A 25,434-nucleotide genomic window follows, 5' to 3' on the forward strand; every position below is an offset into this window, starting at 1 on the left:
CGCCAGGAAGTCTCACTGCGCTGCGCTAATCACAGGCAGTGAGACATTTCCTGATCTCTGCAGCCGTGCATCAGGACAATGTCTCACTGCCTGTGATTAGCGCTCCGCAGTGCCAACTTCCTGGCCCAGTGGCCCGCAAGTGGTTAAAGTGTTATTAACACACACTGCAGTGTTTTTATCTTTTCTTTTTATAAATGTCAATGTCATTGCCTTTGTCACCCTGGGGCAGGAAGTGTGCTAGGCCTACATAACATCTCCTCTCTTTTCCATAAGGGGGGTCGGGGAGGGGTTTAGTCCATTGAGATAACAGAGAGCAATGCTAACTGATAACAGTCTGGAAGCAGAGAGTACAGCAAGTTATCAGCTCACAAGATTGTTAGATGAACAACTTTTTTTGCACTTGTGGAACATATAATATAATAAAACCCATTAAATGGTATATTTAAAGTATAACTAAAGGCAAAACTTTTTTTAGGTTTGGGTAAAATGCAGAGGGATTAGAACACCTGACAGGTTGTTGTTTTTTGCTGTCTGTATCCCTGTTAAGGAGATTCACCCTCTCTATTTGTCCTGTTTACAGTGATCCCTAAAAGTGACAGAAAATCTCACATTTGGGGTTATCACCAAAACAGGAATAGTGGGTAAAACTTTTAATGGGGACATTAGTTCTGGTGACAATCAGGGATCCCCTCACTTTGGAGGGATAACCCCTTGCTTCCTGATTTGGCTATGAGATAGGGGATGTGAAGGGAAATCTCCCCTAGTGGGACATAGAATTTATTTTTGGAATGTCAGGGGTTATAGCCCTCCCTTACTCCGTCCAAAACAAGAAAAAAAAAGTTTGCCTTTAGTTTTAGTTACATACTTAACCGGTTTCCGACCGGCGCACGCCGATGTACGTCGGCAGAATGGCACGGCTGGGCAAATGGGCGTACCCGTACGTCCCTTTGTATTTGCCGCCGTGCCATTGCGTGCGCACGCTGGCCGGGAGCTCTGTGAGTCGGGTCGCGGACTCGATCGCCGCGGGGATACCCGCGATCGCCTCACGGAAAGAGGACGAGCGGGGAAATGCTGATGTAAACAAGCATCTTCCCGTTCTGCCTAGTAACAGTGTCACTGATCTCTGCTCCCTGTAATTGGGAGCAGGGATCAGTGATGTGTCACATGTAGCCACGCCCCCCCACAGTTAGTAACCCCTCCCTAGACCCCTAGTGGTTAACCCCTTCACTGCCAGTGTTATTTACATAGAAATCAGTGCATTTGTATAGCACTGATTGCTGTATAAATGACAATGGTCCCAAAAATGTGTCAAAAATGTCCGATGTGCCTGCCATAATGTCGCAGTCATGATAAAAATCGCTGATTGTCGCCATTACTAGTAAAAAAAAAAATTAATAATAAAAAATGCTATAAAACTATCCCCCATTTTGTAAACGCTATAACTTTTGCGCAAACCAATCAATAAACGCTTATTGCAATTTTTTTTTACCAAAAATATGTAGAAGAATACGTATCGGCCTAAACTGAGGAAAAAAATGTTTTTTTTTAAATATTTTTTGGGGATATTTATTATAGTAAAAAATAATGCGTTTTTTTTTCAAAATTGTCGCTTTTTTTTGTTTATAGCGCAAAAAATAAAAACCGCAGAGGTGATTAAGTACCACCAAAAGAAAGCTCTAATTGTGGGAAAAAAAAGGACATCAATTTTGTTTGGGAGCCACGTCACACAACCGTGCAATTGTCAGTTAAAGCGACGCAGTGCCGAATCGCAAAAAAAACGTACTGGTCAGGAAGGGGGTAAATTCTTCTGGGGCTGAAGTGGTTAAACAAGCCAACTGGAGAAAATAGGAGAAAGGTATTGTTAGAGTTGGCATACACTTTAAAGCAGAACTAAAAGACAACATGTTCCTTTTAATTTAGGATAGAGTAAGACCCCTTTTACATTGAAAGAACAATGTGGTCCGCCTGTCAGTTTTTTAGGCGGACCCGATCGGACCATCCGTTGCTCTCTATGGCACCCGCTGACATCCGATCCAACCCTGTCCACTAAAAACAGACAAATGGGGATCCATTCCCCACCTGTCCGGTGGATTGGATGTCAGTCGGATTAAAGCAGATAGGCGATTCGTTTTTATACTACAGCCCCATAGAGAACAGCAGGAGTGGACCTGTCATCCGACTGCTTAGCAGGGCATGCAGACTCATCGGCAGACTCCTCCCAGTGTGAAAGGGGCCTAAGGGAGGATTATAATGCATTAAAGATAAAAAATTTAAAATCAATCTGCTCAATCAAAAAACAATATACCAAGGGGAGCAAGCTAACACTAAAAAGATGATCTGATCTCACCTCCAGAATGATATAAATACTAAAAAAGTGCATCACTACCCAGAATAATACATGTGCTCTACAAGACTCTGGTCCGGCTGCACCTAGAGTATGCTGTCCAGTTCTGGGCACCAGTCCTCAGGAAGGATGTACTGGAAATGGAGTGAGTACAAAGAAGGGCAACAAAGCTAATAAAGGTTCTGGAGGATATTAGTTATGAGGAAAGGTTACAAGCACTGAACTTATTCTCTCTGGAGAAGAGACGCTTGAGAGGGGATATGATTTCAATATACAAATACTGTACTGGTGACCCCACAATAGAAATTAAACTTTTTTGCAGAAGAGAGTTTAACAAGACACGTGGCCACTCATTAAAATTAGAAGAAAATAGGTTTAACCTTAAACTACGTAGAGGGTTCTTTACTGTAAGAGCGGCAAGGATGTGGAATTTCCTTCCACGGGTGGTGGTCTCAGCAGGGAGCATCGATAGTTTAAGAAAACTATCAGATAAGCACCTGAATGACCGCAACATACAGGGATATACAATGTAATACTGACATATAATCACACATAGGTTGGAATTGATGGACTTTTGTCTTTTTTCAACCTCACCTACTATGTAACTATGTGCAAAAATATATACAAAACATATTACACTAAAAGGGGAAAAGGGGAAAACAAACAATCCAAAATGTGCAAAGTGAAAAATATGCATCAAGCACATTTTGGATTGTTGGTATTCCCAGTTTATACTTGTGTAATATTTGAGAGTATACTTTTGCACATGTATAATTTTGGGTAGAGCTGCACTTTTTATTTTTGTTATTTACAGTATATAACCTATTCCAGGTATATTGTTTTTGCTATCTATGTCCCACTGGGGAGATTTCCATTTACTTCTTGTCCCATAGCCAAAACAGGAAGTGAGAGGAAATTCCTCCAAAGTGAGGGAAACCCTGATTCTCACCAGAACTAGTGTCTCCATTGGAAGATTTACCTCCTATTCCTGTTCTAATGACAACCCAAAATATTAGACTTTCTTTCACTTTTGCTCTGGATGATAACAGTCACCAGGACAAAGACAGCAATAAAAACCTGACAGGCGTTCTAATCCCGCTCTACTCTATCCAAAACGTTTTTAAAAAAATCACATAAGAGAGGTGGAAGAAGGAACCCTACCTGCTTTGCCATTGTATTCTGACAGTGAGGACTCCCTCTCTGTCAGTAAACACTGATCAGTAGCTGCAGCTGGCTGATCGACAAGAGTCTTTCAATCTTCTGTTAGACTGACTTTTGTCAAGTGGGAATGGCCATAGATGGATCGAAATTTTGATCCACCTATGGGCAGCTTAACCACTTGCTTACTGGGCACTTAAACCCCCTCCTGCCCAGACCAATTTTCAGCTTTTAGCGCTGTCACTCTTTGAATGACAATTACGCAGTCATACAACACTGTACCCAAATGAATTTTTTATAATTTTTTCCCCACAAATAGAGCTTTCTTTTGGTGGTATTTTTTGTTAAAAAATTGAAAAGACCGAAAATTTTGAAAAAAAAATACAAAACAGTTTTTGTATTTTGTTATAAAATTTTGCAAACAGGTATCTCCTTCATTGATGGGCACTGATAAGGCAGCCCTGATGGGCACTGGTGGGCACTGATGAGGTTGCACTGGTGGGCACTGATGGGTGGCACTGAAGGGCATTGATGGGTGGCACTGAAGGGCACCAATAGGTGGCACTGATAGGTGGCAGTGATGGGCACTGATGGGTGGCAGTGATGGACAGTGATGGGCACTGGTAGGTGACACTGATAGGCAGCACTGCTAGGTGGCACTGATGAGGCATTGATTGGCACCACTGGTGGGCACTGATAGGTGGCACTCGTGGGCATTGATAGGTAGCACTGATTGGTGGCACTGATATGCACTGTGGGCACTGGCAGGTGGCACTGTTGGGCAAAGATGAAGTGGCTGTGCCTCTTCCTCTTCGGGACCGATGTCCCTTGCACAGAAGCCGGTGAGGAGAAAAAAAAAATGAATACCGATCTTCTGTTTACATCACGTGATCAGCTGTCATTGGCTAACAGCGCCTATTGACGGCCTCCCGGCAATGTAGGTCTGCGCTGTAGCTGTCATTTGGCTATAGCACGGACAGGAAGCAGTTAAAGTGGTTGTAAAGGCAGAAGGTTTTTTTTATCTTTTTTTTCAAATATAAGTTTATTCAACTCCAATCAAGGGCGAGGGCCCCAAAACATACAAGCAAAAAACAGGTGCCGATTCGGCCATTTCAAGTTGACAACGCTCAGACAAATAAAAGGTCATAACAGTTACATTTAGAGTGTGGTTATTGGCTCGTACATACAACTTTTAGTTCAACATGTAATAGGTGAGCTCACGTCCAGTTTCAGGTAGTGTATTCGGGGTGAACCTCGCCTACTTTTTCCATTTTACAACCATATAGAGAATAGAAAGAGAAAAGCAAGAGGAATCAAGGGGGGGTGAAGGGGAGAAAGGGGAGGAGGGAGGAAGGGCAGGGGAGAGGGCGTGGGAGACACGGCGGCGACCCTCTCGACAAATTATATTGAATCTAGCCTCCAAGGAGGTCGAAGAAAGAGGGGAGAGTTAGTTACTAAGCAATTGTTGACCTTCATCTGAAAAGATGAAGACATTCCAGATATCCCACGTACGTTTGAATATCTCTTGTTTTTGTTGCGCAGAGAGGATCAGGTCTTCCATCTGCTTGATCTCTTCGACCTTACGTACCCACATAGATGTGGATGGGGGACGACTTTGTTTCCAGAGAAGAGGGATGCATCCCTTAGCCGCATTTAGGAGGTGTCTGATTAGAGATTTCCTGTAAGCTTTGATGGGGATTGTAGATAGATGTAGGAGAAAGAATGTAGCTTCGTCTGGGATAACATATTCAGTGAACCTCTGAGTAATTTGCCTGACCTCTTCCCAAAAGCTCCTTAACTGAGGGCACGACCAGAAGATATGGATTAGTGTTCCCTCCTCCTCCGAACAGCGCCAGCACCGTCCAGAAGAGGCAGGGAAGCATTTCTGAAGTCTAGAGGGGGTCATGTACCAACGCGTAAGTAGTTTGAAATTGGTCTCTTGGACCTTGGTACAGAGTGATGATTTCAGGGAGAGTGTAATAATGCGTTGTCGCTGAGCTGCTGAGAAAGAGAGGTGTAGTTCCCTCTCCCATTTGTCTAGATAAGGCAACTGCGGTGGTGCGTTTGGCTCAGTCAACATCGAGTATGTTTGAGAGAGAATATGCATTAGTGGATCTTCTCCAGTACACAACTCCTCAAAGGATGTGAGCACCCGAGAGAAATTCCGTGGGCTGGGAAGTGAGTGGAGGAAGTGATATAATTGCCGCGCTTTCCAGTAAGGAATGCGGTAAGGACCTGTCGGATTGGATAAGTCTGCTACAGAGGGCCATTTCTCTTCCGAGATGAAGCTGGATACATGATCATGGTTTTGTTCTTTTAGATGGGAATATTCCCTGGAAAGCAAGCCCGGCCCGAAGTTAGGATTGCCCAGTACGGGGTACAGCGGTGAAGTTTTGGTTGTGAGCAGAGATCTAAGGGATGATTGGTGACTATGTCGCAAGGTGGTGCCAATTAAGGGGTGCGATTTTATGCTAGCCGGCAAGATATTATAGCACCACATCGCCCCCTTTAGGGGGATGGGGGATTGAGCTTTTTCAATCTGAACCCAAAGTTTACATGATCCATTTCTCCTCCAGTCCAGCACTCGACCTAGGTGAGAGGCTAAGTAATAGAGTTTAATGTCGGGTAAAGCTAGACCTCCTAGATGTTTAGGAAGTATCATCAATGAGCGCCGTAACCGAGGTTTTTTATTTGCCCACACAAAACCAGTGAAAAGTGAGTGGATCTTCTGGAAAAAGGAGGTGGGGATATGTATCGGTAGTGCTTGGATAAGATAAATAAATTTTGGCAATATGCTCATTTTCAGGAGGTTACACCTCCCGAACCATGAGTGGAAGCCCGGATTCCATTTCTTTAATAATGTTCTGATCTTAGATAATAAAGGGGGGAAGTTCAAGTCGAATGTCCGAGATATGTCAACCGGGATTCTAGTTCCCAGGTATTTTATGTCGGTCCTAGTCCATTTGAAACGAAAGTTGGATGCTAATTGCTGTGATATTTGGGGTGGAACCTCAATACACATCGCCTCGGATTTCGAGAAATTTATCTTTAAATTAGATAGTGAGCCATAAACATTAAATTCTCGCATGAGGTTTGGGAGGGAAATTCTTGGGTTCGTCAAAGAGAAGAGCATATCATCAGCATATGCAGATATTTTGCATTGTAAATTACCAATCTGTAGGCCTGATATGTCAGGATTCAGTCTGATTGTACATAAGAAGGGCTCTAGGGATAATGCAAACAACAGGGGGGAAAGAGGGCAGCCCTGCCTTGTTCCATTTCTTATGGGGAAGGGACTGGAAAGTACACCATTGGCCTTCACTTGTGCAGATGGGTTGGAGTAAATACTATCTATCCACCGCATCATCCTATTGCCCAGACCAATGCGGCGGAGAACAGCTAGCATAAAGCTCCAATTTACCCTATCGAAAGCCTTTTCGGCGTCTGTGCTTACTAGTATACATGGTGTTTTCTCGGAGGTTGCTATTTGGATTAAGTTGAGAACCTTAATGGTATTATCTCTCGCCTCTCTAGAAGGTATGAAGCCAACTTGATCCATGTGGATAAGGGACTGGAGATGTTGGGCTAGTCTGGTAGCTATTATTTTAGAAAAAATCTTAAGGTCCAAATTTAAGAGGGAGATGGGTCTGTAGCTGCCACAAGAACCTGGATCCTTCCCTTCCTTGTGGATTAAGGAAATATGGGCCTCCCCGGGAAAGTTTGAGTTTGCTCCGAGAGCGTTGAAGAAAGTTACCATTCGTGGGCCTAATGTTGGTAGTAGGGTCTTATAATACTGGGCGGTGAACCCATCAGGACCTGGGGCTTTCCCTACCTTCATAGATTTGATCGCTAGCTGTAATTCCTCTAGTGATATTGGCTCATCTAATACAGTTTGGGATTCCAGTGGAAGAGAGGGAAGGCAAGAGTTAGATATGTATTGGTCAATAACGTCCTGGGAAGGGGAAGGGTTTGTTAGGTTATAGAGTTCCGAGTAAAAGTCTGCGAATCCTTTCGCAATTTGCAGTAGATTTGATTTCCTGAACGGATCTGGCCAAGAGTTTCCCACATTTGTCACCCGATTCATAAGACAGTCTGCGAGAAAATTGTAAGGCAGCCTTAGCTTTATAATGCAGTAAATCTGTGATTTGAGATCTCAAGGATCTCAGTTTCATCTCCAACTCCTGAGTGGGAGAATGTTTATGTTGTGCTTCAACCTTGGCCAGATCCGCCAGGAGTCTGGTAAGCTGTTTGTTTCTCTTCCTCTTAATGGACGCCCCGTGTTTAATAAGGACTCCTCGAAGGACGCATTTATGGGCCTCCCACAGTATACCCGGGTCACAGTCTTGTGTGTCATTCTCACTGAAGTACAAGTTTAGTTCCTTGGTTACGTCTGCTAGTATCTCAGGAATTTGGAGGAGGCTCTCATTGAGACGCCAGAAAGTGGATCTAGGTGATGATCTCTCAGTAAGAGTGTAAGTCAGGGAAACTGGGGCATGATCAGACCAAGTGATCTGACCTATAGAAGTAGATTGCACTAAGTGTAGCTGGTCGTGGGGGATAAGAAAGAGGTCTATTCTGGAATATACCCCATGTGGAGAGGAGTAAAAAGAATAGTCGCGTTCTCCAGAATGCTGGAGATGCCAAGCATCGATTAGTTGAGCCTTGTGTAAAGTCTGGGCTATCCGTTTCCTGTTTTTGGGGGGATAAGAGGAAGTACCAGAGGACGTGTCTACTGGGGGTGAGAGCGGCACATTAAAGTCGCCTCCTAGTATAAGCTGGCCCTCCTTATATTCCATCAGTTTATTTACAGTTGACACTATAAACCCGTCTTGATGTGCGTTAGGGGCGTAGAGTGTTGCAAGAGTGAGTTGGACTTCCCCAATCTGACCTTTGAGAAACAGGTAGCGGCCTTCAGGGTCTGTAGATATGTCCTGAAGTTTCCAAGGGAGACTGCCAGAGATTAGAATAGTTACCCCCTTAGATTTTGCGTTGTTATTCGTCGAGTGGTACACATGGGGAAAATATCTGTTCCTGAGTACAGGAGATTTGTCAGTTTTAAAATGAGTCTCCTGAACAAAGGCGACGTCCGTGTGCGATTTTTTTAAATCGTGTAGGAGAATGCGCCTCTTCTCTGGAGTATTCAGACCCCTCGCATTAAGCGAGGTCACTCTTAAAGAGCTCACCGCCATGTCTCACACGGGGGGAAGAGGGAGAAAGGAGGGTTCAGGTGGGGGTGAAAGCAAGGGAGGGGAAGGAAGGGAAAGAGGAAAGAGAAGGAAAAGGAAAAAACTGAGACGAGGGTCCAGGAATATTACACCTCACGTCTCTATTTCAACTAAGCTAAATGGGTCAGTTTCACTAAACTAAGAAGTAAACCAAACCGGATAACCGGAGGTAGACTTATGGCCTAAGTGGGGCGAAGGCAGACAACAACCTAAAAGGGAGGTCCCGACTCTCCCACCCCAACCAGCCTAAAGATTAGAAGCAGTATAAACACATTATATATCGCAAGAATAAAGAACTTTAAATATCTTCAAAGGAAAAATATAGAGACAAGAACAAGGAGAAGCATCACTTTGCATTCCATTCTACTCTTGAGTTTTATGTATAATAATAATTCCGTCCCTCTCGTGTGTCATCCGGCGAGGTGACCCGCTCCCCCCCACACCATCCGCGATGAGACGTAGATAGATAGCAGCAGGGAGAGGCCAAATCGCCAGAAGCTCACCGGGAACGCCCTGGAACTCCCCCCACCTTGTGGAGAAACATGTATCAGACTCATCCACACCATGGAACCCCGATAAGGAGCTCCAGAGCGAGCTGAGCCCGCGCAACGGGGGTCCAGCGCGCCCCCGAATCACCCCATAGCCCCCTCATACTTTTAAACCCATTAGATTGCCCGACTCCTCTCCCCTCCATCCCCAGTCCATCACACACTCCCGACCTTGTCATGATGTTTCCACAGAAAGGAGGGCACGTATATCCTCCCGGAAAGTAGTTGTCCATAGGAGTAAGAGAGCTCTTCCCGCGGGACCTGCAGAGGACCACATAGACCCTGTGCGGAGGTGACTTGTGATAAGAGAGAAGTGGTCATAATACAGGTGACTCGTCAGTTACGGGAGGCCCTTGTCAGGAGCATATCAGGAGACAAAATGGCTTTTAGCGTTCTCCCTTAAGTGGACCGTTGAGTCAGTGAAGATGGTGATGAAGTTTGAGGCTTGTAGCGGAGGCAAGTCCGGCTTCCATGAGACAGAACGGAGGCAAAAATAGGGGGTACGGAGAGACTGGGCGGATCGGACAGACCCAAAACCAAAAATGAAAAGAAAAAGATAACTGATCAGGGAATCAAAGCTTCGAAGGGGATAGTATGAGTAGGGGTGGGCAAAGGAGCAACTCACAGCTCTCTTGGTTCGTCTAGTGAAGCAGAGCGGGGTCGTCGGCTGCTCCTCCGTGAGCGCTGCGGTCTAGGAGCCTGATCTCTCATCTCGTGCAGTCGACCAGGAGCCCTGTGCAGGTAGTCCAGCCAGTTAGGAACAGGAATAGGTTCCGTATCTAGAAAGTCGAATAGAGCAGGCAGATTCTCCGGAGATCGCAGTAGGAAGGAGCGCTGTTCCTTGTGGAAAGTAACCGAAAGGGGGAAGCCCCATCGGTACGTTGCATTACATCTCCGGGCGAGATCTAGGAGGGGTTTCAGCATGGCGCGTCGAAGCAAGGTCGGTCTGGAGATGTCCGGAAGAATTTTAACCGATGCTCCGTCAAATTCTATCTCTCCAGATTCCCACGCTCCTCGCGCTATAGCCTCCTTATGGATGTAATGATGGAGTCTGCATATTATGTCCCGAGGTCTGGTTGGATCGGTCGAGCGGGGACCCAGGGCTCTATGTATTCGATCCACTTCTATTTGTTCCGGTAAGTGTGCTCCCGCCACTCTTCTAAAGATGTCCGTAGCTGTGGCCAGTAGATCCGACGGACCCGTGGCCTCAGGTAGGCCGCGGAGCCGGACGTTGTTTCTCCTGCTCCGGTCCTCCGTTTCTTCCATGCGGAGCTGAAGCTCTACCGCGGCCATAGATTGGGCTTTTTGTTGGGTCTCCAGTGATGAGACTCTCTGTTCCAAGGACTCTAGGGATGATTCACCTGAGGTCAGACGGGCTGAGAGGGTCTCAACGTCTTTTTTGACTTCACTGACTTCCTTCTTGTGTGCGGCCTCTACTCTGCCCACCAGGGCTTCAATATCTGCCCTCGTTGGTAGGGCCCGTAGTATAGCCTTAAGCTCCTCGTCTACACCATAAGTCCCCTGTAGACAAGGGAGGGGACCCTGGTTTGAGGTAGAAGCCGCTGGTGAGCCAGTATAGAGAACCGGGCTCCGGGATCCTTCTGAGGCGGCAAAGTCAGCTTCTCTGACCGGAGTGCAAGGGCTCGAGGCACGAGGCTCCGCCATCTTGGGTATAGGGGAACCGGAGAGGGATCTCCCGAAAAGTCTCTGCAAGTCGACCAGAGCGGGTGTGGAAGCAGCCGGGCTGTTCTTCTTCTTATTCCTCCGATATGTCCGCTTCTTGGATGAGAGCATAACAGTGAAAATAGAGCAAAGTAGGCTGAGTTAGGGGTGGAAAGGCCGGGAGCTCAGAGAGAACACGTCTCTAGTCGGCCATGTCCAGACCACGCCCCCGGTTTTTTTTATCTTAATGCATTCTATGCAATAAGATAAAAAAAAATGTTCTGTGTGCAACAGCCCCCCTCAGCCCCCCTAATACTTACCTGAGCCCCATTTTGATCCAGAGATGTTGCATAAGAGACTCGGCTGTCTGGGACTCTCCCTCCTGATTGGCTAAGACACAAAGCGGGCGCCATTGGCTCCTGCTGCTGTCAATCAAAATCAGTAAGCCAATGAGGAGAGAGCGCGGGTGGGGCTGGGTCGTGGCTCCATGTGGGCAAAAGTATAACTTTTGTTATTTTTAAACAAAAAAAAAAACAAAACAAGACTTTAGTATCACTTTAATGCCCCGTACACACAATGAGATTATCGGACGAATGATCGTTCGTTTTTTATTGCATGCTAATCTCAGACCAAATCTGATGAATTTACTAAAGTCACGAAAATTCCTGCATGACAGAAAAAAAATTTGGAAGTGATGTCATGTGTTGTAATGCATTTGTATTGCATTTTCGAACGATAGCTGTGCTGATAAAACGGAAATCGAAAAATGTTGTGCATGTCCGGTAGAATAATATCGGATGAACTGTCCTGATCGGCTTTCGAAAGCTCTGTACTAACGATCCGATTATTGTACGATCGCTTCGAAAGCGGTATTTTCCGTACAATTTTCTGATCGTGTATACGGGGTTTAAGTCTTTACTTGCGACAGACCTTGTCACCCCTCTAGAAAGTGATTAAAGAAAGTGAGAGTGTGAAGACGCAGTCGCAGTTGCTGCTACTGACAACTCCTGTCTTAACCCCCCTAGAAATTAGAAAAAGTGGGACTATTCCGGTACTCAGATGTTGGTGTATCGTAATTGTTGTAAGGATAAGTTAAAAAATCTTGTAAAAATTTATAAATTTTAATCAAAACAGAATAAAATTACAGTTACAATTACAATTGCAATTATAAACAAAATCACTCCATATCATCATAAAAGGGAAATACCACACAAACAAAGCAGGTGGATTCCGCAAGCTTTGGATACGAAGTGTATGTGGAGCTTTAAATCTCGACCGGTTTCACGGTTAAACACCGCTTCCTCAGGAGAAGCAATCTAGAACATAATGTAACATAGTTTTAGCATATACAGGCAAATACAAAAAATACAAAAATTACAAAAAATCATTGCAACAACATTGTTTAGCAAGAATAATCAAATACATCATACACGTATAATAAAAATAAGGACAAGCTCACCCAATCAGGCGTTTTCCGTAAGTATGCAGAATCCAATAAAAATCCCCCCGCGGCAGACAGAGGGGATGACAGACAGCCTCTGATGGATAAGAGTATAATTAACCAATTGGTAAGCATCTCAGTGCCGGTGGGATCCTAAAGGGATGTGCCATAGCCGTGAAATTATAAAGAGCCTTCAGTGGTTAATAGAGGATAAATCTAAGGTCCAAGGAAATAAGGGGGGGGGGGGGGGAGGAGAAGGGAGGGGAAAGAATGGGGGGGGGGGGGAGAGAAGGGGGGGGGCGCGGGGGAAGGGTAGAGATGAGGGAGGGGGAGGGGAAGGGGAAGAAACAAGAGATAGACTAACCAGACCACCACCAAAAGAAGGGGGGGATGCTAAGGGCTCAAAATGATAATTAAAAACAGGGCTACATACTGGTAACAGGCGCTAGCACTCACCAACTATGCATTGATTAATGTAAGACGCATGAGCTAGATAGGTTGTAGAGGTTCCACTTATAGGAATAGTAGGTACAGATGATCATATAAAGCCATCAAAAGTACTGCTTCAGACACCCAAATAGGCAGGCTAGTGGGTGCATCACATTAAAGCCAATCCAACTAGGAATAAAGTGTGCAAAAATCTAAGTGAACCACTAGTATACAAATATATGTATATAAGAATATATAAGAAAGGGCTAGTAATTGGAATGTAAAGCAGAGAGTGTAGCACACATAGATCCCATAGTTAAAGCCTGCTAGAGTATATGTAAGGAGTGAAGAGTACAATGACAGGCAGTGAAGATGATCATCTGTACCTACTATTCCTATAAGTTGAACCTCTACAACCTATCTAGCTCATGCATCTTACAGTAATCAATGCATAGTTGGTGAGTGCTAGCGCCTGTTACCAGTATGTAGCCCTGTTTTTAATTATCATTTTGAGCCCTTAGCATCCCCCCTTCTTTTGGTGGTGGTCTGGTTAGTCTATCTCTTGTTTCTTCCCCTTCCCCTTCCCCTCCCTCCCCCCCCCTCCCTCATCTCTACCCTTCCCCCGCGCCCCCCCCCCCCCTTCTCTCCCCCCCCCCCCTTTCTTTCCCCTCCCTTCTCCTCCTCCCCCCCCCCTCTTATTTCCTTGGACCTTAGATTTATCCTCTATTAACCACTGAAGGCTCTTTATAATTTCACGGCTATGGCACATCCCTTTAGGATCCCACCGACACTGAGATGCTTACCAATTGGTTAATTATACTCTTATCCATCAGAGGCTGTCTGTCATCCCCTCTGTCTGCCGCGAGGGGATTTTTATTGAGTTCTGCATACTTACGGAAAACGCCTGATTGGGTGAGCTTGTCCTTACTTTCATTATACGTGTATGATGTATTTGATTATTCTTGCTAAACAATGTTGTTGCAATGATTTTTTGTAATTTTTGTATTTTTTGTATTTGCCTGTATATGCTAAAACTATGTTACATTATGTTCTAGATTGCTTCTCCTGAGGAAGCGGTGTTTAACCGCGAAACCGGTCGAGATTTAAAGCTCCACATACACTTCGTATCCAAAGCTTGCGGAATCCACCTGTTTTGTTTGTGTGGTATTTCCCTTTTATGATGATATGGAGTGTTGTTGTCTATAATTGCAATTGTAATTGTAACTGTAATTTTATTCTGTTGTTTTTGATTAAAATTTATACATTTTTACAAGATTTTTTAACTTATCCTTACATCAATTACGATACACCAACATCTGAGTACCGGAATAGTCCCACTTTTTCTAATTTCTAGGGGGGTTAAGACAGGAGTCGTCAGTAGCAGCAACTGCGACTGCGTCTTCACACTCTCACTTTCTTTAATCATGATGTTTTGGGATGATGGTACCTTTATCTACTATTAACTATTTGTAACTTAGGCCGCGATATATTCCTCTAGAAAGTGATTTGGGGTGGAAAGCTTTTCAGAGGCATCTGACAGGCGGTGAGGAGGTAATATGTTGCCTCCACACTGCCTGTTTCAACCTTTTAAATGCAGCACCACTGCGCCGCAACCACAAGCATTGCGCACAGTTGCGTTTGCAGCCCCATTCACTTGGATGGGTTGCATTCTGCAGCACTTCTGCCAACTGAACGCAAAAGGGAGGATCATTTTGGCTATTTCTTGTGTACGACCCTGTCCGACTACCTTTGCAGCTTAAGGCCTCCTTCACACAGGTGTTTAGCCGCAAACGCCAGATTCTGGTGGCAAGAATCCTCCGATTCTTGCAGCTGGAAAGACAGGTGCATGTGAATAGCGGCGGTCACTTATGGCCCGTACACACGATCCGAATATCATACAACAGATTGTACAACTTTTTACGCTTAATAGTCGCAAGTAGAAATTGAATAGGTTATGAAGTCACGAAAATTCTCGTATGACAGAAAAAAAAATTGGAAGTGATGTCATGTGTTGTAATTGATTTGTATTGTATTTTCGGATGACAACTGTACTGACTAAACGAAAATCGTACGATCTGGTATCGTACGAGGATAATTTTCCTGCTTGTCCGATTGAATAATATTGGATGAATTGTCGTGATCGGCTCTCAAAAGCTCTGTACTAACGATCCGATTATCGGACGATCACGTTGAAAGCGGTATTTTTCGTCTGATTTTCGGATCGTGTGTACGGGCCATTAGCCTGTACAAGGTACTGATAGGCATGTAGCCATACAACAAGCTATTCACATACACCCAGGGGCAGACTGATAACTCATGGGGCCCCCAGGCAATAGGAGATTATGGGGCCACACAGTATATACACACACAGTATACAATCACACTGTATATACATACATGTACACACAGTATACACAGACAGATGTAAAAAAAAAACACAGATTTATACATACTGTCCCTGCTTTTACTGAGGCTGGCAACCCTGATGGGGCCCTGTAGTTGCCCAGTGCCCGAGTGGCTAAATGGTCAGTCCGCCCCTGCATACACCTGTCATTCCAGCTGCAGGAATCTCCTGATTTTTGCACTGGATTATAGTGTATGTAGCTAAATACCTGTGTGAAGGAGGACCAAGGGGGCAGGAAAACACAGTCTTTACCATCTCTACAAGTGGAAACAGGTCCAAAGAAGGTTGAGAATGGCTGCTCTAAACGTTTGTACACAATTTGGATTATTATTAGTCATTTTAAAGTCACTAGGTATCAATTGATCTGTAGCACTCAATGAAAAGAGTTGCTATATACATAGATCAGCCCTAACTTTATGACCACCAATCTAATATTGAGTGGGACCCTCCTTTTGCTGCCAAAACAGGCCTGCCCCATGAAGGCATGGATACCACTAAATCTCTGAAGGTAAGCTGTGGTATCTGGCACCAAGCCATCAGTAGCAGATGCTATAAGTTGTAAGATGGGGCCTCCATGGATTGGACTTTTTTTTTTTTTAAGCATACCCCACATGATGCTTGGATAGAATGAGATGTGAAGAATTTGGAGGCCGAGTCAACACCTCAAACGATTCTTGAAACCTTTTTTTGTAGTGTGGCAGGGTACATTATCCTTCTGAAAAATGCCACTGCCATCAGGGAATACTATTTTCAAAAAGGGGTATACTTGGTTGGCAACAATGTTTAGGTTGGTGGTACATGTCAAGTAACATCCACATGAATGGCAGGATCTGAGGTTTCCCAACCCAAAGCATCACACTGCCTCCACCGCCTTGCCTTCTTCCCATACTGCATCCTAGTTCCATCTCATCCCCAGGTAAGTGACGCACACTCACCTGGTAATCCTCATGGTGTAAAAGAAAATATGATTCATTAGACCAGACCGCCTCCTTCCATTGTCTTGTGGTCCAGATCTGATGCTCACATACCCATTGTAGGTGCTTCTGCCTGTGGACACGGGTCAGCATGGGCACCCCTGACCAGTCTGTAGCTACGCAGCCCCATACACAACAAACTGCAGTGCCCACTTTTTCTGCTATCAACACATCAGCTTCAAGGACAACATGTTTACTTCCTGCCTAATATATCTCACCTACTTCCGGATGCCAATTGTAAGAAGATAATCAATGTTATTTTATTTACCTGTCAGTGGTCATAGAGTTATGGCTGATCGCTGTGTGTATCAAATTGGATTGAAACTCTACTGTCTCCCTCCATTTTGTCATGTGGGTGCCATATTTATCCTTTCTAAATAATAAATACAAATGACTTGGTTGTGCACAAGTAGCACATGGTACACCTTGTACTGACACATCTGAATAGTCCCCCTAGAAGATCCTCTCCGGATCACACACATCTTACCTTAGCACTTCTCCTGGACAGGTTCTCCTTGGCTGTGAAGAAGTAGTCCTCTATGTCCTCCTCCAGGCTACTATAACCACTGCTCATACTTCCACTGACCATCATAGGTAGTCTCTGAGACTGGAATAATCCGAGAGAGCACGCAGGAGAACCAATCACACCAGACAAGAGTTGTCCCCAGAGTTGTCCTCAGAGTTGTCCTCAGAACCACCACCTACATCTTCATCCGTACAGCTGTGCTCCCTCCTCACCGGCTCTGCTCATCCCTGCGCTCAGCACCGACCTCACTTCTGTGCTCTCTGCTCGTTCTCTGACCCCTCCCTTCTCTGGCTCTATTTCGGGTAAACCACTTCCCCTCCCCGACTGTGTCATGCCGCGATTTTCTAGGTAGATTCATCATCTCTCATCTACAGCCAGTCAGAAGGTCGGCAGGAAGTCGGCAAGTGTACACAGTGTGTGATGAGGGCTACACTTTACCTTTATGTGTTCTTCCTCCTCTTCTCTCTTAGGCTGACTTACAAAGTTGTCACTTTGATCATTTACATACACACACACTCATATTATATACACACACACTCATATTATATATACATTATATTGGCAAAAAGTATTGTGACGCCTGCCTTTACACACACACAGATAAACTTTAACCACTTCAGCCCCGGAAGGATTTGCCCCCTTAAAGCGGAGTTCCGCCGAAAAAAAAAATGAACAGTCAGCAGCTACAAATACAGGCAGGGCTGGTGCAAGGATTTTTGACACCCTAGGCGAAACCTCATTTTGGCCCCACCCCTGACTCCACCCCCTTTGCCATGCCCATGTATACCCCCACCTTTTTAATGAAGCACCCATCAAATGCAGCCCACCAGCGTCCATCAGTGCAGCCTACCATTGCCCATCAATGCAGCCTCACCAGGGCCCATCAATGCAGCCTCACCAGTGCCCATCAATGCAGCCTCACCAGTGCCCATCAATGCAGCCTCACCAGCGTCCATCAAATACAGCCTACCAGTGCCCATCGATGCAGCCTCACCAGTGCCCATCAATGCAGCCTCACCAGTGCCCATCAATGCAGCCTACCAGTGCCCATCAAATGCAGCCTCACCAGCGTCCATCAAATGCAGTCTACCAGTGCCCATCAATGCAGCCTACCAGCGCCCATCAGTGCAGCCTCACCAGCGCCCATCAATGCAGCCTCACCAGCGCCCATCAATGCAGCCTACCAGCGCCCATCAATGCAGCCTCACAAGTGCCCATCAATGCAGCCTCACCAGGGCCCATCAATGCAGCCTCACCAGTGCCCATCAAATGCAGCCTCACCAGCGTCCATCAAATGCAGCCTCACCAGCGTCCATCAAATGCAGCCTACCAGTGCCCATCAATGCAGCCTACCAGTGCCCATCAATGCAGCCTCACCAGGGCCCATCAATGCAGCCTCACCAGTGCCCATCAATGCAGCCTCACCAGCATCCATCAAATGCAGCCTCACCAGCGTCCATCAAATGCAGCCTCACCAGCGTCCATCAAATGCAGCCTACCAGTGCCCATCAATGCAGCCTACCAGTGCCCATCAATGCAGCCTCACCAGGGCCCATCAATGCAGCCTCACCAGTGCCCATCAATGCAGCCTCACCAGTGCCCATTAATGCAGCCTACCAGTGCCCATCAAATGCAGCCTCACCAGCGTCCATCAAATGCAGTCTACCAGTGCCCATCAATGCAGCCTACCAGTGCCCATCAATGCAGCCTACCAGTGCCCATCAATGCAGCCTACCAGTGCCCATCAATGCAGCCTACCAGTGCCCATCAATGCAGCCTCACCAGCGCCCATCAATGCAGCCTCACCAGCGCCCATCAATGCAGCCTACCAGTGCCCATCAATGCAGCCTACCAGTGCCCATCAATGCAGCCTCACAAGCGCCCATCAATGCAGCCTCACCAGCGCCCATCAATGCAGCCTCACCATTACCCATCAAATGCAGCCTCACCATTGCCCATCAATGCAGCCTCAACAGTGCCCATCAATGCAGCCTCACCAGCGCCCATCAATGCAGCCTCACCAGTGCCCATCAATGCAGCCTCACCAGTGCCCATCAAATGCAGCCTAACCAGTGCCCATCAAATGCAGCCTCACCAGCGCCCATCAAATGCAGCCTCACCAGCACCCATCAATGCAGCCTACCAGCGCCCATCAATGCAGCCTCACCAGCGCCCATCAAATGCAGCCTACCAGTGCCTATCAATGCAGCCTCACCAGTGCCCATCAATGCAGCCTCACCAGTGCCCATCAATGCAGCCTACCAGTGCCCATCAATGCAGCCTACCAGCGCCCATCAATGCAGCCTCACCAGCGCCCATCAATGCAGCCTCACCAGCGCCCATCAATGCAGCCTACCAGTGCCCATCAATGCAGCCTACCAGTGCCCATCAATGCAGCCTCACAAGCGCCCATCAATGCAGCCTCACCAGCGCCCATCAATGCAGCCTCACCATTACCCATCAAATGCAGCCTCACCATTGCCCATCAATGCAGCCTCAACAGTGCCCATCAATGCAGCCTCACCAGCGCCCATCAATGCAGCCTCACCAGTGCCCATCAATGCAGCCTCACCAGTGCCCATCAAATGCAGCCTAACCAGTGCCCATCAAATGCAGCCTCACCAGCACCCATCAAATGCAGCCTCACCAGCACCCATCAATGCAGCCTACCAGCGCCCATCAATGCAGCCTCACCAGCGCCCATCAAATGCAGCCTACCAGTGCCTATCAATGCAGCCTCACCAGTGCCCATCAATGCAGCCTCACCAGTGCCCATCAATGCAGCCTCACCAGTGCCCATCAAATGCAGCCTAACCAGTGCCCATCAAATGCAGCCTCACCAGCACCCATCAAATGCAGCCTCACCAGCACCCATCAATGCAGCCTACCAGCGCCCATCAATGCAGCCTCACCAGCGCCCATCAAATGCAGCCTACCAGTGCCTATCAATGCAGCCTCACCAGTGCCCATCAATGCAGCCTCACCAGTGCCCATCAATGCAGCCTACCAGTGCCCATCAATGCAGCCTACCAGTGCCCATCAATGCAGCCTCACCAGCGCCCATCAATGCAGCCTCACCAGTGCCCATCAAATGCAGCCTAACTAGTGCCCATCAAATGCAGCCTGCCAGTGCCCATCAATGCAGCCTCACCAGTGCCCATCAATGCAGCCTCACCAGCGTCCATCAATGCAGCCTACCAGGGAGGTGGGGGGGAGGGGTACATGGACAGATCAGTCTTTAAAAAACCAAATACATTTACATACAAATCTGCGATAATGCAATCTCAGACAGTGACAGTATTTCACTCACCAGGTCTGGGACTTAGCATCCATCCGACGACATGACCCTACCAGTGCCTATGTGAGTCTCACTGCACGTCCTGACTGGTACCTGCTGTCTTCTGAGACCTGTGTGTCTCCCAGAAGACAGCGAGGGGACGGAGGAGGGGCTGGACATGGCGTAGATCGCAGCGGAATCTGTGGCAATCTACTGTATCGCCGGAAGTGGGAGCAAATACCTGGATTATACAGGTATCTGCTCCTCCTTAAAAGGTGCCAAATGTGACACCGGAGGGGGGAGGAATCCGAAAAGTGGAAGTTTTATTTTGCGTGGAACTCCGCTTTAATGACCAGAGCATTTTATGCAATGCGGCACTGAGTTACTTTAACTGACAATTGCGCGGTCGTGCGATGCTTTACCCAAACAAAATTGATGTCCTTTTTTTCCCACAAATAGAGCTTTCTTTAGGTGCTATTATCACCTCTGCGGTTTTTATTTTTTGTGCTATAAACAAAAAAAAGAGCGACAATTTTTAAAAAAAAAAATTTTTTTTTACTTTCTGCTATAATACATATCCAATATATATATATAAACAAATTTATTCATCAGTTTAGGCCGATATATATTCTTCTACCTATTTTTGGTTAAAAAAAAAAAAATCGCATATATTGATTGGATTGCGCAAAAGTTATCACATCTACAAACTACGAGATAGATTTAGGGACTTTTATGTTTTTTTTTTATTGTTTTTACTTTTAATGGCGGCGATATGTGATTTTTAGTGGGATTGCGACATTGCGGCAGACAAATCTGACCCCAAATTACACTTTTTGGGTATCAGTGACATTATTACATTGATCAGTGCTATAAACATATAGTTACATAGTAGGTGAGGTTGAAAAAAGACACAAGTCCATCAAGTCCAACCTATGTGTGTGATTATGTGTCAGTATTACATTGTACATCCCTGTATGTTGTGGTCATTCAGGTGATTATCTAATAGTTTCTTGAAACTATCGATGCTCCCCGCTGAGACCACCGCCTGTGGAAGGGAATTCCACATCCTTGCCGCTCTTACAGTAAAGAACCCTCTACGTAGTTTAAGGTTAAACCTCTTTTCTTCTAATTGTAATGAGTGGCCACGAGTCTTATTAAACTCTCTTCTGCGAAAAAGTTTTATCCATATTGTGGGGTCACCAGTACAGTATTTGTAAATTGAAATCATATCCCCTCTCAAGCATCTCTTCTCCAGAGAGAATAAGTTCAGTGCTTGTAACCTTTCCTCATAACTAAGATCCTCCAGACCCTTTATTAGCTTTGTTGCTCTTCTTTGTACTCGCTCCATTTCCAGTACATCCTTCCTGAGGACTGGTGCCCAGAACTGGACAGCATACTCTAATTATCATTTTATCTCTTGCGTTGATCCCCCTTTTAATGCATGCCAATATTCTGTTTGCTTTATTAGCAGCAGCTTGGCATTGCATGCCATTGCTGAGCCTATCATCTACTAGGACCCCCAGGTCCTTTTCCATCCTAGATTCCCCCAGAGGTTCTCCCCCCAGTGTATAGATTGCATTCATATTTTTGCCACCCAAATGCATTATTTTACATTTTTCTACATTGAACCTCATTTGCCATGTAGTCGCCCACCCCATTAATTTGTTCAGGTCTTTTTGGAAGGTTTCCACATCCTGCGGAGAAGTTATTGCCCTGCTTAGCTTAGTATCATCTGCAAATACAGAGATTGAACTGTTTACCCCATCCTCCAGGTCATTTATAAACAAATTAAATAGGATTGGTCCCAGCACACAACCCTGGGGGACCCCACTACCCACCCCTGACCATTCCGAGTACTCCCCATTTATCACCACCCTCTGAACTCGCCCTTGTAGCCAGTTTTCAATCCATGTACTCACCCTATGGTCCATGCCAACGGACCTTATTTTGTACAGTAAACGTTTATGGGGAACTGTGTCAAATGCTTTTCCAAAATCCAGATGCCCTTATTTAATATGCTTTTAAAGCAAACCCATCTCTCCTCCGTATTCTTTGTTCCTAATATTTTATCCCAATTTATGCCTTTTAGCAAGGTTTGTAGTTTAGGGAAGTTGGCTCTTTTGAAATTCAGTGTCTTTGTGTTCCCTTCATGTTTCCTATTTGTGTGATTTATACTGAAACTAATTGACCTGTGATCGCTGTTACCTAAATTGCCCCGTATTTCCACATCTGTGATCAGGTCTGTATTGTTGGTAATCAGTAGATCCAGTAATGTTTTATTTCTAGTTGGTGCGTCTACCATCTGACCCACAAAATTGTCCTGCAAGACATTAAGGAACTGGCGAGCCTTAACCACTTCAGCCCCGGAAGATTTTACCCCCTTCCTGACCAGAGCGTTTTTTGCGATTCGGCACTGCGTCTCTTTAACTGACAATTGCGCGGTCGTGCGACATGGCTCCCAAACAAAATTGACGTCCTTTTTTTCCCACAAATAGAGCTTTCTTTTGGTGGTATTTGATCGCCTCTGCGATTTTTATTTTTTGTGCTATAAACAAAATAAGAGCGACAATTTTGAAAAAAACGCATTATTTTTTACATTTTGCTATAAAAAATATCCCCCAAAAATATATAAAAAAACATTTTTTTTCCTCAGTTTAGGCCGATCGTATTCTTCTACATATTTTTGGTAAAAAAAAAAATTGCAATAAGCGTTTAATAATTGGTTTGCGCAAACGTTATAGCGTTTACTAAATAGGGGATAGTTTTATGGCATTTTTATTAATAATTTTTTTTTTTACTAGTAATGGCGGCGATCAGCGATTTTTATTGTGACTGCAACGTTATGGCGGACATGTCAGACATTTTTGACACATTTTTGGGACCATTGTCATTTATACAGCGATCAGTGCAATTAAAAATGCACTGATTACTGTGTAAATGGCACTGGCAGTGAAGGGGTTAACCACTAGGGGGCGGGGAGGGGTTAAGTGTGTCCTAGGGAGTGATTACTAACTGTAGGGGGATGGGCTCTGTGTGTGACGTCACTGATCTCTGCTCCGATGACAGGGAGCAGAGATCGAGTGACACTTGTCACTAGGCAGAACGGGGAGATGCTGTTTACAACGGCATCTCCCCATTCATCCGCCCCGTGAGGCGATCGCGGGTATCCCCGCGGCGATCGAGTCCGCAGGACCTGCGACCCGACTCACGGAGCTCCCGGCCGGTGCGCGCCGCCGGCGTCGCGCACATAATGGCACGGCGGGGAATTCAAATGGACGTACGGGTACGCCCATTTGCCCAGCCGTGCCATTCTGCCGACGTACATCGGCGTGCGCCGGTCGGGAACCGGTTAAATGAATGCACGGTTCCCTCCGCCCAGTCTATGTCTGGATAATTAAAATCCCCCATTATGATAACACTTCCCATCCTTGCTGCTAATCCAATTTGTGATAGGAGATCCGTCTCCACTTCCTCCCTCAGGTTAGGGGGCCTATAGCATACTCCCAGTATTACATGCACATGCACTGATCAAAGTAAAAATGACACTGGCAGGGAAGGGGTTAACACTAGGGGCGATCAAGGGGTTAAGTGTGTTCCCTGGGTGTGTTCTAACTGTAGGGGGGATTGGCTTACTGAAACAGAGATCACTGTTCCTGATCCCTGGGAACAGTAGATCCCTGTCATGTCACTAGGCAGAACGGGGAATCGCCTTGTTTACATAGGCAGTTCCCCGTTCTGCCTCTCTGCGCGCGCCCGCTATCCTGCTTTTACGGACTTATGTACAGGTACCGCATTTTGCACAAGAGAGCCATTCTACCGACGTATATCAGCGTGAGCCGGTTGGCAAGTGGTTAAAGCGGAGTTCCACCCAAAAGTGGAACTTTTGCTTTAAGTATTTGTGACCCTCTGATATGCCACATTTGGCAGGTCATTTTTTTTTTGGGGGGGGGGGGGTACCTAGTTTTCACAGGTACTCAGCTCCTCTCTTCCTCTCCTGGTGCAGCGGAACCGAGCGGAAGTTCATTGTGGCTTCACACTTGCAATGCCGGCGCCACAGAGAGGAGGGGGAGAGAAGCGAGGCTTCGGGTGGCCGCATCGCTGGACCGTGGGACAGGTGAGTGTCTGTTTATTAAAAGTCAGCAGCTACACTTTTTGTAGCTGTTGACTTTTAAATGGGTGGAACTCCACTTTAAAGGGGTTGTAAACCTCAGAAAAAAAACAAAACAAACCCTGCAAAGCCATAAGACAAAGCCATAATGAGCTAGTATGCATCGCATACTAGCTCACTATGAAATACCTAAGAACGATGCCCTGAATCGACGTCGGCACGCTGAGTAAAGGGTCGACATCTTCCATCAGAGTTACATCCGGGTTCACAGCTAAGGCGCTCTGAATGGCCCGGAGCCGCGATGGCATTACTCCCGCGCATGCGCTGCTGGTCACGGCATGGATACTGAAGAAATGGCACCAGCGGCCCGTTTCTTCAGTGCACATGCACAGATGACATAGGCAGCAACTCATATACTGAATATCTCCTAAACTGTGCAAGTTTAAGAGCTATTCATGCTACCTACAGGTAAGCCTTGTTATAGGCTTACCTGTAGGTAAAAGTGGTGTAACAGAGTTTACAACCACTTTAATGGCATCCCAGTCTTAGTTTGTAGGGCTCAGTATTGATTTGGCCCACTCTTTGCAGCTATAAGAGCTTCAACTCTTCTGGGAAGGCTGTCCACAAGGTTTAGGAGTGTGTCTATGGGAATGAATGAATATGAGATACAACAGTCTGTCACATTAAACAAACAAATGTGAAAAGACACATAATATCAAAGCGGCGCTCCTGTCAAATTGCTGAGAATTGACACAATTGCATATAGGGTAAATGCACATAATGTCGCTAAGCATTGAATCGCAGAACTGACAAGTGGATAAACGTGAAGGTAAAGTTTGTGACTAGCTTCATAAGTGAATAAAGAAGTGGAGATGGTCAGATAGTGCACCAATCACCGTATTCAAACCCATGCTCCACACGCTCCTCTGGGGTTCAAACTCACCACAAAGTTGCAGATAATAAGCATTCATGATCTCCCACTGATTTACTGCTGGGCCGGCTTGGAAATCCACATCATCAGCGTATATAAGGAAAAAAAAGACAGGCTCCACATAGAGTAGTACTATTTTCCAAAAGATTTATTAAAGATGTGTGTTGTCCAAGTTGTATATAAAAAAAACCTTGCTGTTTCACATAACTGCCATCAATATCCTCTTATCCAGTGACTTAGTGTCAGGTTTCCAAGCTGACAGTGTTCAGCCAAAGGAACGAAAATGGATCGGAAATGCCAAAAAGTCGTGCGGGAGACACTGTAAACCAGTGAGCCGCTCAGTACAAATCCTTCCCAAAAACTATGCTGGACATTAGAGCGCAGTATATGTAGATCTATTCAATACG

General features: G+C 45.8%; 1 protein-coding gene across 1 annotated transcript in view; it reads right to left on the reverse strand.

Annotated features, from left to right (window-relative positions):
• The window catches only part of RASSF5 (Ras association domain family member 5), a 112,666-nt gene extending 95,643 nt beyond the window's left edge, over positions 1-17,023 (reverse strand). Inside the window, exon 1 of the mRNA XM_073615777.1 lies at positions 16,673-17,023. Coding sequence (XP_073471878.1) covers positions 16,673-16,777 — 105 coding nt within the window. The 5' untranslated portion in view covers positions 16,778-17,023. The remainder of the gene's footprint in view (positions 1-16,672) is intronic.
• Positions 17,024-25,434: the final 8,411 nt, after the last annotated feature.

This window comes from Aquarana catesbeiana, linkage group LG02 (genome assembly GCF_042186555.1).
Source record: "Aquarana catesbeiana isolate 2022-GZ linkage group LG02, ASM4218655v1, whole genome shotgun sequence".
NCBI classification, from domain to species: Eukaryota; Metazoa; Chordata; class Amphibia; order Anura; family Ranidae; genus Aquarana; species Aquarana catesbeiana.